This window comes from Neomonachus schauinslandi, chromosome 8 (assembly GCF_002201575.2).
Source record: "Neomonachus schauinslandi chromosome 8, ASM220157v2, whole genome shotgun sequence".
NCBI classification, from domain to species: domain Eukaryota; kingdom Metazoa; phylum Chordata; class Mammalia; order Carnivora; family Phocidae; genus Neomonachus; species Neomonachus schauinslandi.
In genome coordinates this window covers 134,279,925-134,297,902 of record NC_058410.1, presented here as the reverse complement: position 1 = coordinate 134,297,902, position 17,978 = coordinate 134,279,925, and the positions used below count along the sequence as shown (strand labels likewise).

Below are 17,978 nucleotides of genomic sequence, written 5' to 3'. Positions count from 1 at the left end.
AGGTTGTTTATTTGGGATCTTTCTTCTTAACGTAGGCATTTGTTATGAACTTCCCTTTTAAAACTGTATTCCGTAAGTTTTGGTATGTTGTATTTCCATTTTCATTTGTTTCAAGATACATTTTTATTTCCTGTTTAGTTTCTTCTTTGATTCATTATTGTTCAGGAGTGAGATTTTCAATGACAGATGCAGTCTCCTTACTAGTTATCAGATTTTCAATTTCTTTGGGATTCAGTCTTGGTAGGTTTTCTTTTTCTAGGAATTTGTCTGGTTTTTATTATTATTATTATTTTTTGAAGATTTTATTTATTCATTTAGAGAGCATGCACGTGAGCACAAGTTGGTCGGGGAGGGACAGAAGATAGGGAGGGGGAGAAGCAGACTCCCTGCTGAGCAGGGAGCCCGAAGTAGAGCATGATCCCAGGACCCTGAGATCATGACCTGAGCCGAAGGCAGACGCCCACCCAACTGAGCCACCCAGGTGCCCCGGAATTTGTCTGTTTCATCTAGATATCTAATTTTTTGGTGTACAGTTACTCATAGTACTCTCATAATCATTTTTATTCCTGTAAAATTGGTAATGTCCCCACTTCTGTTTCTAATTTTGAGTCTTCTCTTTTTTTTCCTTAGTCCACTTAAAGACTTAATTTTGTTAGTCTTTCTGAAGAACCAATTTTTGGTTTCATTGATTTTCCCAATATATTTATATTCTATTTTATTTATCTGCCCTAATGTTTATTTTTTTCTTCCTTCTGCTAGCTTTGCGTTCAGTTTGTTCTTTTTCTACTTCCTTAAGTTGTGAAGTTAGGCTGTTGATTTGAGATCTTTCTTCTGTTTAAATGTAAGGCGTTTATAGTTACAAATTTCACTCAAAGCCCTGTTTTCCTGAGTCCCATGAGTTTTGGTATGTTGTGGTTTTATTTTCATTCATCTCTTAATATTCTCTGATTACCCTTATTTTTTTCTTTGATCCATTGATTATTTCAAAGTATTTGTTTAATTTCCACAGATTTGTGAATTTTCCAGTTTTCCTTTTGTTGTTGATTTCAAACTTCATCCCATTGTGGTCAGAAAAGATACTTCGTATGATATCTATCTCATAACATATATAAATATGTATCTCATATAAATATATAGACTTTTTTAGATCACGCTTAGGTTAGCAAAATTGAGCAAAAGGTTCAGAGATTTCTCATTTACCCCCTTTAAAAAAATCTGCGAGTTAATTTGTGGCCCAGCAGATGATCTATCCTGGAAAATCTCCCATGTGCACTTGAGAAGAATGTGTATTCTGCTGTTGTTGGGTAGAGTGTTCTGTAGATATCTCTTCTATCTAGTTGGTTTATTGTGTTATGGTGTTCAGGTCCTTTCTTGTTTATCTTTTGTCTGGTCATTTTAACCATTCATTATTGAGAGTGGGGTATGAAGTCTCGGTTATTGGAGAACGGTTTATTTCTCCCTTCAGTTCTGTCAATTATTGCTTTGCATATTTTGAAGATTTTGTGTAAGAGTACAATTACGAAAACCAGGAAATTAACCCTGCTCCATAACCTACAGACCTCATTCAGATTTCATCAGCTATCCCATTAATGTCCTTATTTTGGGACCAGGATCCAATCTAGAATCATAGGTTATATTTAGTCACCGTACCTCCTTCATTTCCGTTAATCTGGAACAGTTCCTGAGTCTTTGTTATTTATAACCTTGACACTTTTGAAGAGTACTTTTTGTTATTTTCGTATTATTATTTTGCAAAATGCCCCTCAATTTAGGTTTACATGCCTTTTTCCCCCCCTCATGATTAAAGACAGTGTTTTTTTTGGCAAGAATACCAGAAGGGCAATGGTGTGTCCTCAGGGCATCACATTAATAGACACATGATGTTTATATATGTTTCATTACTGTGAATCACGTGGTTAGGGAAGTGTCTGCCTGGTTTCTACACTGCTGTACTGTTTCCCCCTTTTTAATTTAGGAGATATTTTGAAACTATGTAATAAATACGTTGTTTCTCTTCATAATTTCCCTCACTAATTTTAGCATCCGTTAGAATTCTTGCCTGAAACAATTATTGTCGTGTTTACCAAGTGGTGATATTTTAATCATTTTTCTACAATTATTAATTGGAATTCTATAGAATTCCCCCCTTCTCCCCCATTCATTTGTTCAGTTGTTTATTTAAATCACTATGAACTCGTGGATGTTTGTTTTAGCCCTTGAGTTATAACCCATCACTACCATTATTTATTTTGTTGCTCAGATTGTCCCAGGTTTGGCCATTGGAAGCCTCTTCAAGTTTCTCCTATGTCCTCGTGACATGTCCCCATTATTTTTGAGTTGTTTTTTTTTTTTTCCTTAGGGCACCATAGGATGTTCCAGGTTCAGTTTTAGATGGTATTTTTTTTTTAATGTGTGGTTTGCATTTTGAATTATTTTTTGCTTTTTTTAGGTATGAAGATACATGGGCTGCACTTCACAGAAGAGCCAAGGAATGTGCAAGTGCTGGAGAGGTAAAGAACTGGCTAATCTTATACTTGTGGGAACAATATCTGTTTGCAGTGCTAACGGCTAGTTTTTAAGGAATTACATTTGGGACTACATTAAAATATTTTACAGGATATCTGCAGTTGAATTTAGTAGTTGATTATGAAGCTCCCTTAATTACATTTTTGTAATTTCTCTAAACTAAGCCTAAGATTAAAGAGTTTATGAGTTTTATTCTCAAGTCACAAGTAAATATCTGGCTCATCTAGGTATAATGTTTTGAATTTGAGATGCCTAAAATCATTAATTTGCTTAACAAATAAATGTAAATGTTTCAGGGGTCATCCTCAGTTCACTCAGAAGAGCAAACTATTTTTTAGCAGTATGTGTAGAATGTATAATGAATAAAAGTGACTTGTAATTAAAAGTATTCGGTACATGTACTGAAACCTTTATTAGCCAAGATCAAATACTCTGTGCTATTGATGTCAATCAAACTTCCTTCTCTCTAAAAATACTTATGTGATTCTGACTTTTAATGAATTTAAACTGACTTTCTTTATCACTTACCTAAATTAGTGAAGCTCTAACAGTTACATAGAGTAGAGTAATACATGTGATTAAAGATAGACATTAGTGTTTCTCTTAGAAATTACTGAAAACGGGGAATGAAAGTTTCTGGTAGTAAGGCAGACCAGGTACTTTGAAAAGCTCTGTAGCTATAAAACACTTAAATGCTGGGTAGATTTTTTAAAAATTATTTAATACATTAGGCTCACAAAAACTAAGGGAGATCCTAAAGGGCCAAAAAAAAAAGAACAGGGAACTGAAATCAGAGTGGTTTAAAAAGTCCTGTGGAAGCTGGGGTAAAATACTAAAATAAAAGCTTTCAGGATTTATGGAGAAAGGAGACTTTGTGGGGAACTGGATCTGAGTCTTCTGCACAGAGCTCTTGAATCTTTGAAGTAGCTGCATCCCTCAGTGAAAGGTGAAGGTAGGAAGGAAAAGCTCCCTGTCTATAAAAAGAGGCAACACGGAAACCTCTCTATCTTCATAACAACTTGGAATAAATACAGTCCCCTTTCTAGATTTATTACTGTCGCCTTGGCCTCATTTCAGTGTGGGGCTCAAATTTATACTTCCTGCACGACCGAGAATGAAAGGACCACAGGTGACTTTGTTCTTTGACACCCAGCAGAAACAAACACAAATGCTACATGGATAAAACTGTGTAAACCTGGGCCCCTCAGTATTTCTACCGATTAATTTTCTACCACCCCTCTAAAAAAAATTAGCAAACACACAAAGGAATATATTATCAAAAGTTTGAGAGGCACCAGAACCAAAGAGTAAAATTTAGACCTACAAAGGACATTAGGTATTGCACCATTGGATACAGACTATTAAATAGGTAAATGCAAAGTCTTTTAAAACTTTTATAGAGATAAAAGATGGATTAAAAAATGAGTAGGAATAAGATTTTATCAAACATGACTTTAGAAATTCACTGACATTAAAAACCCCCCAAGGGTGTGCTTCAACAGCAATTATATACAAATGAAGAAAGAACAGAGTGATGTAGAAGGAATCTCTGAGATAAGTGGAAAATATGAAAGACGAGTTAATAGAGAATAGTTCTAGAAGATCTTGAGGTTGAACCAAATGAGATGACCAATATTAGTCTAATTTTGATCTGTAAAGTTAGAGTTTCATATGGGTCAACTTATCTAATAAACATTCTAGAAAGAATGAGGGAAAGACAATGTAGGAGAAGATCAATATACAAAAGACAAATAGAATTACAAGGAAAAAACAGATAAATCCATAATCAAAATGGGAGAATTTTGGGGCGCCTGAGTGGCTCAGCCGTTAAGCGTCTGCCTTCGGCTCAGGTCATGATCCCAGGGTCCTGGGATCGAGCCCCGCATCGGACTCCCTGCTCTGCAGGAAGCCTGCTTCTCCCTCTCCCACTCCCCTTGCTTGTGTTTCCTCTCTCGCTGTTTCTCTCTCTGTCAAATAAATAAATAAAATCTTAAAAAAAAAAAAAAAAAAAAAAAAAAAAAAAAAAAAAATGGGAGAATTTTAATACCTTCCTTTTAATTGAGAGGGAAAAAAAAAAACAGGTAAAATAAGTATGGATATAGGAGATTTAAATAATGTGATTAACAGACTTCACTGGATGGACAAATCTAGAAAACCGTCCCAGCAAATATAAAATACAGTTTCCTTAAAGCATATTTTTGGAACACGTAAAAATTGACCAGGTACTGAGGCAAAAAGCAATCCTCAACAAGTTTCATGTAAGTGAAGTCATACAGAATATTCTCTGATCTCACTGCAAATGAAGCTGAAAGTCAATTCAGGAAAACAAGACTCCGTATGTTTGGAAATAAAAAATATTATGAATATTTATGGCTCAAAGAAGGAAAAGTATTGAAAAATTTAAGAATTGAAGGGAATGTAACCAGTTACCACACAGAGCAAGATTAAGAGTTTATGAACAATTCTGACAAATTTGGAAAGTTAGATGAAATGGCAAAAATCCTAGAAATTTTTACCAAAACCAATTCTAGAAGCAATTCAAATCCTAAATAGTATTATGGTCACTAAAGAAATTATAGTTAGTGATTAAAATTTTTTTTCTGCTTAAGAAAGCACCAGGTCTGCAGAGTTAGATAGGAGAGTACTATCAGACTTTCAGGGAATCCACCATTTCAGTGTTAGATAGACTTTTGCAGCAAATGAGAAAAGAGGAAACTGTGCCCAGCTCATAATGAAACCCAACAAGGGAAGTATGAGAAAGTGACATCGAAGTCCAGTCTCATTCATGAATATAGATATAAAAATTATAAACAAAATAAAGTCGTCATCTCTCACCTAACTTGTGTTATGAGTTTTATTCTCAAGTCACAAGTAAATATCTGGCTCATCTAGGTATAATGTAACCCAAACCCTCAACCAACTTGCCTAAGCATATTTAAAACCAGCAAAATGTCTACATGTGAGTAGCAATCTGTTAGGGTGTAAAATGCTCAAGGCATAGTTTTCTGATTACCAAACCTTGAACGTTTATAATAAACAGTTGCTTATGTGCAGTAATGGGGCCCCTCAACACTAGCAACACGCAAGGCCTGCATCTCCTTTATGGAGGTGCTCCTCATACTGTCTCGTGATTGTGATATGCTGACAATTGTATTTGAAATATAATTTGAGAATCTTCTTTCACATTGTTTTAAAATGTGTATCAAGCTTAAATATAAAGTTTTCTTATATAAATATTAGCCAGAACTTTGTATTGTTATGTGTATGTCCTGTGAGTGCTGGATGATAGAAGGCATTCTGCCAAGGAGACATTCTGCGGTGTATGGTTGTGTTGGCAAACCCAGCAGTGCATAAAAAACAAAATACTATATACTAGGTTTATTCCAGGATTGAAAAGTTGACATTAGAGATTTTTTTTTTTAAGAGAGAGAGAAGGGCGGGGGGGGAGCAGAGAGAATCTTAGGCTCCATACCCAGCATAGAGCCTGACTTAGGGCTCAGTCTCATGACCCTGAGATCATGACCTGAGCCCAAATCAAGAGTTGAACACTTAACTGACTGAGCCACCCAGGCACCCCTACCTTAGAGGTTTTTTAAATGCAGTTGACTGCATTACCATATTAAAGGAGAAAAATATATGATCGTCAGACGCAGAAAATACAGTGGACCAGTTGTACAACATAATATAATCAAATGTAGAAATTTAATAACATTAAGCATCTATTTAGAGTAAAATGATTTAGCAGGTTTTTGTAGAGGGTAACTTCTTTGTCCTGATACCTACCAAAACCTGCAGTATTTGACTTGGAGTGCATTGATCCCATATTCAACCATCTTACTAAATACTCTTTTCTTTCTTTTCTTTCTTTTTTTAAGATTTTATTTATCTACTTGAGAGAGAGGGGGAGAGGGAGAGGGAGAAGCAGGCTCCCAGCTGAGTAGGGAGCCCGACTTGGAGCTCGATCCCAGGACCCCAGGATCATGACCTGAGCTTAAGGCAGACACTTAACCAACTGAGCCACCCAGGAGCCCCTAAATCCTCTTTTCTAATAATTTGTATTTGGGTGTGGGAATTCTTTTGTGTAGATGGTAGGTTTTAATTTCTTCCCTCCCAACGTGTACAACTTCCATCTCTTCATCATGTCTTTGTACACTGGGTAGAACCTCCAGTATAATGTTGAATAAGAGTAGATGAACTTGATTCACATTTTGGCTCCATCAGAGTTGAATGTGAAAGGGAAATTACATCTTTTGGGAAACAGTAGTAGAAGACCTTTAAGACCTCAGAGTAGAGAAAGATTTCTTAAAGGAAGGCATTAAAAGCACCAGTCAAAAATATTAATAGTTTTTGGGGCGCCTGGGTGGCTCAGTCGTTAAGCGTCTGCCTTCGGCTCAGGTCATGGTCCCGGGGTCCTGGGATCGAGCCCCACATCGGGCTCCCTGCTCCGCAGGAAGCCTGCTTCTCCCTCTCCCACTCCCCCTGCTAGTGTTCCTTCTCTGGCCGTGTCTCTCTCTGTCAAATAAATAATAAAATCTTTTAAGAAAGAAAAAAATATATATTAATAGTTTTTATCAGGGCTTCTACTCATTAAACGACACCACGAAAAAGTTAAGCAACTGATAAAACAGAGGACACAAGTGTTCAGAAAATATGAACAGCATATACAAACCAATAAAAAGAGGGCAGTAATCCAGTACAGAAGTGAGCAAAAGATATGACCAGGCATTTTACAGAAGAAAAAATAGGAATGGCCAATAAACATGAAAATGTGCTTCAAGATGATTAGAAATCAAAGAAATACACGTTGAAACCACCAATTTATACTTGTTAGATTATCAGAAATTTAAGACTTGAGTTTCTGTGCGGATGGTCCTTATTTGCAGAGGACAGTTTTGGTTTCTTCCCTGGGAAGAAACCTGATGAGGAGCAACTAGAACCAGGGAGTTTCGTCCATTGCCACAATTGCATTAGAAAACATATTGGTGGGGCACCTGGCTGGCTCGGTTAAGCGTCTGCCTTCGGCTCAGGTCATGATTCTAGGGTCCTGGGATCAAGTCCCGCTTCGGGTTCCCTGCTCAGCGGGGAGCCTGCTTCTCCCTCTCCCTCTGCCTGCCACTCCCCCTACTCATGCTCTCTCTCTCTCTCTCTGTCAAATAAATAAAATCTTTTTTAAAATTAAAAAAAAAAAGAAAACACGCATTGGCATTAAGTAGGAGTTGAAGTTGGAGATACCTCTCCAACAGCAGCTGTGCTCCGGGGGATATCTCTAGAGCATTGCCTCTCAAGCTTTCCCCTGATAATACTGGTGTGGCACATACTTCCTCTGGTAATGTTGCCAAGGATTTATTACATAGTACAGATGAGGCTACTTGAAGTCAGAGGTGGCTAGGGGGGGTGGTCTGATGACCCCAGTCCTGTTGAGCCGCTCTTGTCAGATGAGAGCGGTACCTCGGATGCATCTGTAACTCATTTGTGAAACTTGCACTTGTGCACCAGGAGATTTGTACCAGAATGTTTGAGCAGGTTTTTTGAAACTTTAGACAGTCACACAGTCCATCTACAGAATAAATTACAGTGTTATTCATAAAATCAAATACCATACAGCGGTGAAAATTAGTGAACTGCAACTGTGTGAATCAGCATGGGTGAGTCCCACAGTGTTCAATGAAGACCGTATCCTGTAGAGGAGCTTTAACAAATAATTCTTCTGATTGTAAGAAGTATTTTATAATAAAATATATAGGAGAAAGAATTTCCTGTAAGATATGTTGTTGAGTTTATGCTATTTGGGGATCTTAAATTTACTGATAGAGTTATTTTAAGATCCACATCTGATCAAAAGTGCCTCTGTTGCTTTCCAGAAATACAGTACTCAGCTTTAAAATGAAAATTTAGGGACGCCTGGGTAGCACAGTTGGTTAAGCGTCTGACTCTTGGTTTCAGCTCAGGTTGTGATCTCAGGGTCCTGAGGTTGCTGCCTGTCAGATCAAGCCTGCATCGGGCTCCATGCTCAGCGTGGAATTTGCTTAAGACCCTCTTTCCCTCTCCCTCTCCTTCAGCCCCTTCCCCCAGCGTGCACATGCTGGCTAGTGTGCCCACTCGTGAGCGCTCTCTCTCTCTTGTGTGTGCACACACACACGTATGTGAATAAAGCTTTTTAAAAAATTTGTTTTTTGTTTAAATTCAATTAACATAGTGTACTGATAGTTTCAGAGGTAGAGTTCAGTGATTCATCACTTCCATATAACACTGAATGCTCATTACGTCACATGCCCTCCTTAATGCCCGTCACCGAGTTACCCCATGCTCCCAACCCCTCCCCTCCAGCAGCCCTCAGTTTGTTTCCTATGATTAAGAGTCTTATGGTTTGTCTCCCTCTCTGATTTCATCTTGTTTTACTTTTTCCTCCCTTCCCCTACGATCCTCTGTTTTGTTTCTTAAATTCCACATGAGTGAGATCATATGATAATTGTCTTTCTCTGATGTGTTTCACTTAGCATAATACTCTCTAGTTCCATCCATGTTGTTGCAAATGGCAAGATTTCATTTTTTTGATGGCTGCGTAATATTCCATTGTATTTATATACCATATCTTTATCTGTTCATCTGTCAGTGGACATCTGGGCTCTTTCCATAGTTTGGCTATTGTGGACATTGCTGCTGTAAACACCAGGATGCACGTACCCCTTTGGATCACTACATTTGTATCTTTGGGGTAAACACCTAGTAGTGTAATTGCTGGGTCATAGGGTAGCTCTATTTTCAACTTTTTTAGGGACTTCCATACTGTTTTCCAGAGTGGCTGCACCAGCTTGCATTCCCACCAACAGTTGAGGAGGGTTCCCCTTTCTCTGCGTTCTTGCCAACATCTGTCGTTTCCTGATTTGTTAATTTTTGCCATTCTGCCTGGCGTGAGGTGGTATCTTGTTGAGGTTTTGATTTGGATTTCCCTGATGCCGAGCGATGTTGAGCACTTTTTCATGTGTCTGTTGGCCATTTGGATGTCGTCTTTGCAGAAATGTCTGTTCATGTCTTCTGCCCATTTCTTGACTGGATTATTTGTTCTTTGGATGTTGAGTTTGGTAAGTTCTTTATAGATTTTGGATACAGCCCTTTATCTGATATGTCATTTGCAAATATCTTCTCCCATTCTGTCGGTTGTCTTTTGGTTTTGTTGACTGTTTCCTTTGCTGTGCAAAAGCTATTTATCTCGATGAAGTCCCAGTAGTTCATTTTTGCCTTTGTTTCCCTTGCCTTTGGAGATGTGTCTAGCAAGAAGTTACCGAGGCCGAGGTCATAGGTTGCTGCCTGTGTTCCCAAGGATTTTGATGAATTCCTGTCTCACATTTAGGTCTTTCATCCATTTTGAGTCTATTTTTGTGTATGGTGTAAGGAAATGGTCCAGTTTCATTCTTCTGCATGTGGCTATCCAATTTTCCCAACACCATTTGTTGAAGAGACTGTCTTTTTTCCATTGTACATTCTTTCCTGCTTTGTTGAAGATGAGTTGACCATAGAGTTGAGGGTCCATTTCTGGGCTCTCTATTCTATTCCATTGATCTATGTGTCTGTTTTTGTGCCAGTACCATACTGTCTTGATGACAGCTTTGTAATAGAGCTGGAAGTCCAGAACTGTGATGCCTCCAGCTTTGGTTTTCTTTTTCAACTTTACTTTGGCTATTCAGGATCCTTTCTGGTTCCATACAAATTTAGGATTATTTGTTCCAGTGAAAAATGTTGATGGTATTTTGATAGGGATTGCATTGAATGTATAGATTGCTCTGGGTAGCATAGACATTTCAACAATATTTGTTCTTTCAATCCATGAACATAGAACATTTTTCCATTTCTTTTTTCTTCTTCAATTTCTTTGATGAGTGTTCTATAGTTTTCAGAGTACAGATCCTTTGCCTCTTTGGTTAAGTTTATTCCTAGGTATCTTATGGTGTGTGGTGCAATTGTAAATGGGATCAATTCCTTATTTCTCTTTCTTCTGTCTCATTGTTAGTGTATAGAAATGCAACTGATTTCTGTGCATTCATTTTATACCCTGCCACTTTGCTGAATTCCTGTATGAGTTCTAGCATTTAACTTAGTTTCTCTGTTGTTAGTTTCCCCGTCTATAAAATGGCATAACAACACCTACCCTGCTTACCATACGAAGTTGTTTGGAAATCACATGAAATTAAGTACCCCAAAGCATTGAACTGTTGAGTTTGGTATTCAGCTTCTTTTGTCTTCATGCTCCTGCTGCAGTGTCCACTAGAAGGAATTTTGGAATGAAGCGCTGTGGGTTTGTCTTAACTGCTTAAATTTGATTTCCTGGTGTTTGCTGGCTTTATTCACAATTGTTTGTTTAGAGGCGGAAAAATTGGCCTTTTTGTGATAGATCATTTCTTATTAAGTAAAGTTTAAGTATAGTGTTTTAGAACGTTTTTTTCTGCTAGCTTCTCACTTCTTCCTTTCACACACCCCTGTAGCACAGTCCCTAGAATACTGATTGAGGGCCTGGACTTGAGTGTCAAATTCCGTGGGATTGATGTCACTCCACTGTGGCCCTTGGGAAAGAGACATAACTTCATTACACCTTAGGGTCTTCATCTGTAAAATGGAGGTGGTAGAAGTGGTCTAAACAAGATAATATATATAAATTGCTTAGCACAGGGCTTGGCACATAGAAAATGCTCAAAATGTTTTTAGTATTATTGCATAATTATCAATAGTGATTCTGAGAATCCATTCATTCTCTCATTCTTTTAAATAAAAATGGCATTTTAATGTATTCTTTTATTTTTCTGTGTATGCTTCTTCTATCCTGTATTGAGAGTATAATTTTCAGTTTTGTGGAAGTCATGAACTAGATTGCAGTTGTTATAATACTGATATTGCACTTTAATTTTCAGTAAGAAATGGTTAATATCAAAAAATTGTTCTTGATTTTTCTAATTAACCTAATTAACCAGGGTAGTTAAGATTTAACTGACTTTATAAAAAAATATATATATCAGGAAAAATAGATTTTATTTATCCTCAAATCAGCCCTTGTGATATAGGAATTATTTTTTCTTTTTTAGAGTTTAAAAACTGAAGCTAAGAGAATTTGGGAGACTGCTGCGAGGCTATAAACACGAAGTGGGCAGGATTTGTTTTGTTTCATTCACCATTACATCTCCATAGCCTAAACAGTGCCTGGCAGACAGGGAGTGGTCAGCAGAAGTTTGTACAGATGAATTTTATGAATGCAGATCCTTGTGTCAAGCCTTAATTTCCTTATTATTGCACAGCTAGATATGTCAGCGTTGCTCAGCATTTCTTAAACTACTCTTAGGCATCTTTATAAAACTGGTTGGCAATAGGCGTTTTTAAGTATACAAAATTAATGAGCAGTGCAGCTTGAGTAAAGCTTGGTGTCACCTCTCCAGCTCAGCAGAGGCTTGTCCAGGAGAGGTGATGTGGTCTTCTCTCCAGTGTGGGCTGGAAAGCAGTGGGGAGGTGTGCGAACCAGGGGACACCGTAAGGAAACCAGGCGTATTTTAACCTCTCTGTCAGAGCTTAGTTCTTTTGTTGCCATGTTGGGAATTTCTAGAATATTAAAATGTAGAAACCAAAGCAATCTAGAACCACATACAAATAATTTTGCATCTAATTTTGGTATTTTTATTTCTCTAAAGTTCTTTGTTACCTTAGTGGGATTCAGTAAGAATTTGTTGGGGCGCCTGGGTGGCTCAGTTGGTTAAGCAACTGCCTTCGGCTCAGGTCATGATCCTGGAGTCCCGGGATCGAGTCCCTCATCGGGCTCCCTGCTCAGCAGGGGGTCTGCTTCTCCCTCTGCCCTCTTCCCTCTCATGCTCTCTGTCTCTCATTCTCTCTCTCAAATAAATAAATAAAATCTTTAAAAAAAAAAAAAAAGTGGTTTCCTTAAAAAAAAAAAAAGAATTTGTTGTATTCAGGGGTGCCTGGGTGGCTCAGTTAAGCATCTGACTCTTGATTCTGGCTCAGGTCATGATCTCGGGGTCTTGGGATCAAGCCCTGCATGGGGCTCTGCGCTCATCAGGGAGTCTGCTTGTTCCTCTGCCCCTGCCCCCATGCTCATGTGCACACATGTGCACGCACTCTCTCACTCTCTCAAATAAATAAAATCTTTTAAAAATGTCTTAAAAAAAGAATTTGTGGTATTCATGTTCTAACTCCAGAAAAATCTTCATCTTGGAATATGTAAAATGTCTTTTTTTTTTTTTAAACTTAACTGTGAACTCTGATTTACAGGTAAAATTCAAATGCATTTTCTTCTGTTATATAATGAATTTTGCAGTCTTTGTATTTATTGTATTACTGTGGTTATCTTTCATAATTCTTGCTTATCATTGGTGGTGTTTTCAAAAGATGACCTCTCCCTGCTCCTTCTAAATCTTATTCTAAGCCCTTTCCCTCCCACCATGTTAAGACCAAAACAAAATTGTCTGGGAGAAACTGATGTCTGTCATTTTCTCTATAGTCTTCAGTAAAAGAAGTTAGCATTCCTTCAGGCCAGTCTAGTATATCACAGCCCTGCTATTAGGAGCCCTTTACAGCTGAATTCCTTCTTTGTTAACATAAGTGCTATTTTCCTTTTTTCCGGAATCCATCACTTGCCTTAATTCTTTCACGTACAAGTACTATTTACCTTACTTTATGCACTGTGTTCCTGTTTAAATATAAATTGAATCGTATATATTCTACATGCGTTCAGTAACTTTTCTGTTCAAAAAAGTCCTTTTGTAAAGCAAATAATTACCTGGTAATTGTGGTTTGGGTTGTTTTTGTTTTCTTTTCAGTTGTTAGTGTTGGGTTTTTGATTTATTTTTTCTAGATTTGGATTTTCAAATACATGGTTTACTTAAAAACAGGGTATAGTTAGAAGTGATTTCTAAGGTCAGTTCTGAACTTTTTCTTATCTGAGTTAAGATGCAGTGAGACAAGCAGTAATTTGAGGTTTTCTGCCCTGAATGTTAAGTTGGTACTTTTCTAAGAAAGAAAACAACTCCAGTTTTCTCTGGGGTGTCCTGTTGTGGATACTCAGTAGAGGGGTTTTAAAGATAACAGTGAGTAACTCTCGTTCTGCCAACTGTCATTTCCTTGTGCCTGAAATCTGTTTTTACCTTACCCTTGCTTCTCTGTGTTGCAGCTGGTGGACAGCGAGGTGGTTATGCTTTCCGCACACTGGGAAAAGAAGAGGACGAGCCTCGTCGAATTACAGGAGCAGCTCCAGCAGCTTCCCGGCTTATTAGCAGATTTAGAATCCATGACAGCAAATCTGAGTGAGTTTTATGTTTGTATCTGTACATCACTTTTAGGAATGAGAAATTCAAAGCCCTCTAGGAATACATTAAATTCTTGGTTAATATGATTTTTTGGAAAAGAGTTACTTATAGTTAATTTCATGTCTGATTAACAGAGGATTGGACAGGAAATAGTTTTAAAGTATAGAAATTATTTCCAAAATATACCACTAACCTTTTCTGCCTCAGTTCAGCTCTGGAAACACAATTATAATTTGTTGGTTCTTAGAGTGACTCAGGGTTGTGTGTGTGACATTGGATCTCAGTTTAAAAGTATAAATATATAGGGGTGCCTGGGTGGCTCAGTTGGTTAAGCATCCGACTCTTGATCTCAGCTCAGGTCTTGATCTCAAGGTCATGAGTTTGAGCCCCACATTGGGCTCTATGCTGTGCATGGAGCCTAATTTAAAAAAAAAAAAAGTACAAATATATAAAATAAAAGGGGTTATAGTGACTTTGTTCTGGTTGTAGAATGTACTCTGGAAGTTATTGCTTTAAAAATTAGGTCTGCTTAAAGCTTCATATCTTGAAATGTGTTTTTTTTCCCTCCTTGAACACTTGAGAGATGAAACAAATCCAGGTAAATCAGGGTGTGGAAGTTCATATTTTTTTGTTTTCATTGGAACGAGTTATGCTGATATTCTTTATTTCTTGGGCTTATAGTAAAAAAATTCCCTTTTATGTTTGATAGTACCACATGATAGGATAATATCATGGCTCACTCTTTTCTGACCAAGCTTAAGATCTTAGTGACGTATAAGAGGTAGGAGTGTCTACATGGGAGATAAACTTCCTGGGCCAGTAACCTGATTCAGTCTTATAGGTAGGAAGCTACGGGTACCTTATCATTTCTTTCTGTTTTTTAATATTACCCTTCTTAAGCAAAACCAAAATGATTTACAAAGCCGGTAATTAGTAAATCGTAAAACCGTTTTTTGTGTGTGTGAATGAAATGGACCTGAATGGTATTTGGGATACTGTTGCTGATAACAGTAACTAACATTTACAGCACCTATCATATGTCAGAGACTGTGAGGTGCTTTACGAACATTATCTTTAATCCTCACATGAACCCTTTAAAAGTAGCTATTATCATCCCATTTTACAGCTCAGGAAAGTGAGGCTCAGAGAGACTGTGACCTGCTCAGGGTCACACAGTTAATAAGATGTGGATCCAGGATCCCAGTCACAGTGATGGTGTCCTGAGCAGGGAATGAGGCAAGATGGCAACTGTCAGTAGTCTCATGAACTGTACGCTATTTTTTTTTTTTTTTTTTTTAAGATTTATTTTATTATTTATTTGAGAGAGAGAGCATGAGTGGGAGGAGCAGAGGAAGAGGGAGAAAGAATCTCAAACTGAGCACGGAGCCCAATGCAGGACCTGAGATCACCACCTGAGCCGAAATCAAGAATTGGACACTTATCAGATTGTGCCACCCAGGTGCCCCTCATGAACTGTATTCTGAAAGCCGTGGTTACCTTCTGGTATCAGTGTTTTGTTATTTCTGAAAGCGGGGCATGAAAAAGAGATCCTGGGTCTTCAAAGAAATGTAAAGTAGCTGTGATTGTCCTCTGCCCCACTTCCCTCTTGTGGGTATAGTAATGATCCGTGTCCAGCCTTTGATAGCTAACTAGAGAAAGAGCCTCTGAGACATTTGGGATTTTCTTTTTAGCCACTTTATTTTGACTTATCTTCCTGCATCTGTCTGAGTCATTTGCTTTAAATTGGTTGTGTTTTTCTTTACAGATACGAAAACCTCCCTTCTTTTTTTCCTAGCTGGGAGTAAACTCTGTTGATAGATGTTCTTTGTTTGATACCACTTTTCTGAGTAAATGCATTTTGCTACAATTCTAATTATTCTCCTAGGTAATTCTGCTTGGGAAATGCAGTTTATATAAGTCTTCCTTAACATAGAATGTACAGGCCTCAGATATTGTGGGTTTGGTTCCAGACCACTGCCGTAAAGCAGATACTGCAGTCAAGTGAGTCAAAGGAATTTTTTGGTTTCCCAGCTTATACAAAAGTTACGTTTACACTCTACTGTAGTCTGTTAAGTGTGTAATGGCATATGTCTAGAAAAATTATGTACCTTAATTAAAAAATACATCATTGCTGGGGCGCCCGGGTGGCGCAGTCAGTTGGATGTCCGACTCTTGGTTTCAGCTCAGGGTCCTGGGATCGAACCCTGCATCGGGCTCTGTGCTCAGTGTGGAGTCTGCTTGACATTTTCTCTCCCTCTCCCTCTGCCCTTCCCTCTCGTGCTCCCACGCACTCTCTTTCTCTAACATAAATATTTAAAAAAATACTTCATTGCTGAACAATGCTAACCATCATCTGAGTTTCCAGCAAGTGGCGATCTTTCTGCTGGCAGAGGGTCTTGCATCCATGTTCCTGGCTGCTGACTGATCAGGGTGCTGGCTGCTGAAGGTGGGGTGGCTGTGCCGAGTTCTTAAAATAAGACAGTAATGAAGTTTGCTTCATCCGTTGACGCTGACTTTCATGAATGATTTCCCTGTAGCTTGTGATGCTGTTTGATAGCATTTTACCCACAGTAGAACTTCTTTCAGAATTGGGGTCCATCCTCTCAGACCCTGCCGCTGCTTGATCAACTAAGTTTATGTAATATTCTGAATCCTTCATTGTCATCCCAACAGTCTTTGCAGCATCATCACCAGGAGAAGCTTCCGTCTCCGGAAACCACTTTCTTTGCTCATGCATAACAAGCCTCTCCTCACGAGGTTTGATCATGAGATGGCAGCGGCTCAGTCCCATCTTCAGCCTCCACCTCTAACTCTGGTTCTCTTGCTGTTTCCACCACACCTGCGGTGACTTCCTCCACTGACGTCCTGAACCCCTCAAAGTCATCCATGAGGGTAGGAATCGACTTCTTCCACACTCCTGTTCATGTTGATATTTTGACCTCTTCCCATGAAACATGAATGTTCTTAGTGGAATCTAGAATGGTGAGTTCTTTCTGGAAGATTTCCAATTTGCTTTGCCCAGATACACCAGAGGAATCACTATCTATGGCACCTCTAGCCTTACAAAATGCATTTCTTAAATAATAAGACTTGAAAGTTGAAATGACTCCTTGATCCATGGGCTGCAGAACGGATGTTGTGTCAGCAGGGATGAAAACAACATATATCTTGTTGTCCATCTCCACCAGCTCTTGGGAGACCAGGTTCATTGTCAGTGAGCAGTCATATTTTGAAAGGAATCTTTTCTCCTGAGCAGTAGGTCTCGACAGTGGGCTTAAAATATTCAGCAAACCATGTTGTAAACAGATGTGCTGTCATCTAGGCTTTGTCATTCCATTTATAGAGCACAGGCAGAGTCGATCTAGCATCATTCTTAAGGGCCTGAGGATTTTCAGAAAGGTGAATGAGCATTGGCTTCAACTTCAAGTCAGCAGCTGCTTTGGCCCCTAACAAGAGAGTCAGCCTGTGCTTTGAAGGCAGGCATTGACTTCTCCTCTCCAGCTATGGAAGTCCTGGATGGCATCCTCTTCCAATTGAAGGCTGCTTCATCTACATTGAAAATCTGTTGTTATTTGCAGCCACCTTCATTAACTCTCCCAGTCTGGAGAACTTGCTGCAGCTTCTCCAACAGCACTTGCTGCTTCACCTGGCACTTGGTGTTACAGAGATGGTTTCTTTCGTTAAACCTCATGAACCAACCTCTGCCAGCCGAATTTCCTTCACAGAACTGAAGAGAGTCAGGGCCTGGCTCTGGATTAGACTTTGGCTTAAAGGAATGTTGTGGCTGGTTTGATCTTTGGTCCAGACTGCTCAAACTTTCTCCATGTTGGCAATATGACTGTTTTGCTTTCTTGTCATTCATGGGATCATTAGAGTAGTACTTTTCATTCCCTTCAAGAACTTTCTCTTTGCATTCACAACTTGGCTAACTGCTTGGTACAAAAGGCCTAGCTTTCAACCTGTCTCAGCTTTTGACATGCCTTCCTCACCGAGCTTAATCATTTCTAGCTTTTGATTTAAAGTGAGAGATGTGTGACTCTTCCTCTCACTTAAACACTTAGAGGCTATTGTACAGTTATTGTGGCCTCATTTCAGTATTGTTGTGTCTCAGGGACTAGGGAGGCTCCGGGAGAAGGAGAGAGATGGGGGAAC

At 38.6% G+C, this 17,978-nt stretch overlaps 1 protein-coding gene across 3 annotated transcripts in view; it reads left to right on the top strand.

Moving 5' to 3' along the window:
* DTNBP1 (dystrobrevin binding protein 1) overlaps window positions 1-17,978 on the top strand; it is a 122,886-nt gene that overhangs the window by 15,588 nt on the left and 89,320 nt on the right. For all 3 annotated transcript variants that reach the window (XM_021696943.2, XM_044917344.1, XM_044917345.1), the window contains 2 exons: window positions 2,450-2,510; window positions 13,691-13,823. In XM_021696943.2, the coding sequence (XP_021552618.2) occupies window positions 2,450-2,510; window positions 13,691-13,823 (194 nt within the window). The remainder of the gene's footprint in view (window positions 1-2,449; window positions 2,511-13,690; window positions 13,824-17,978) is intronic.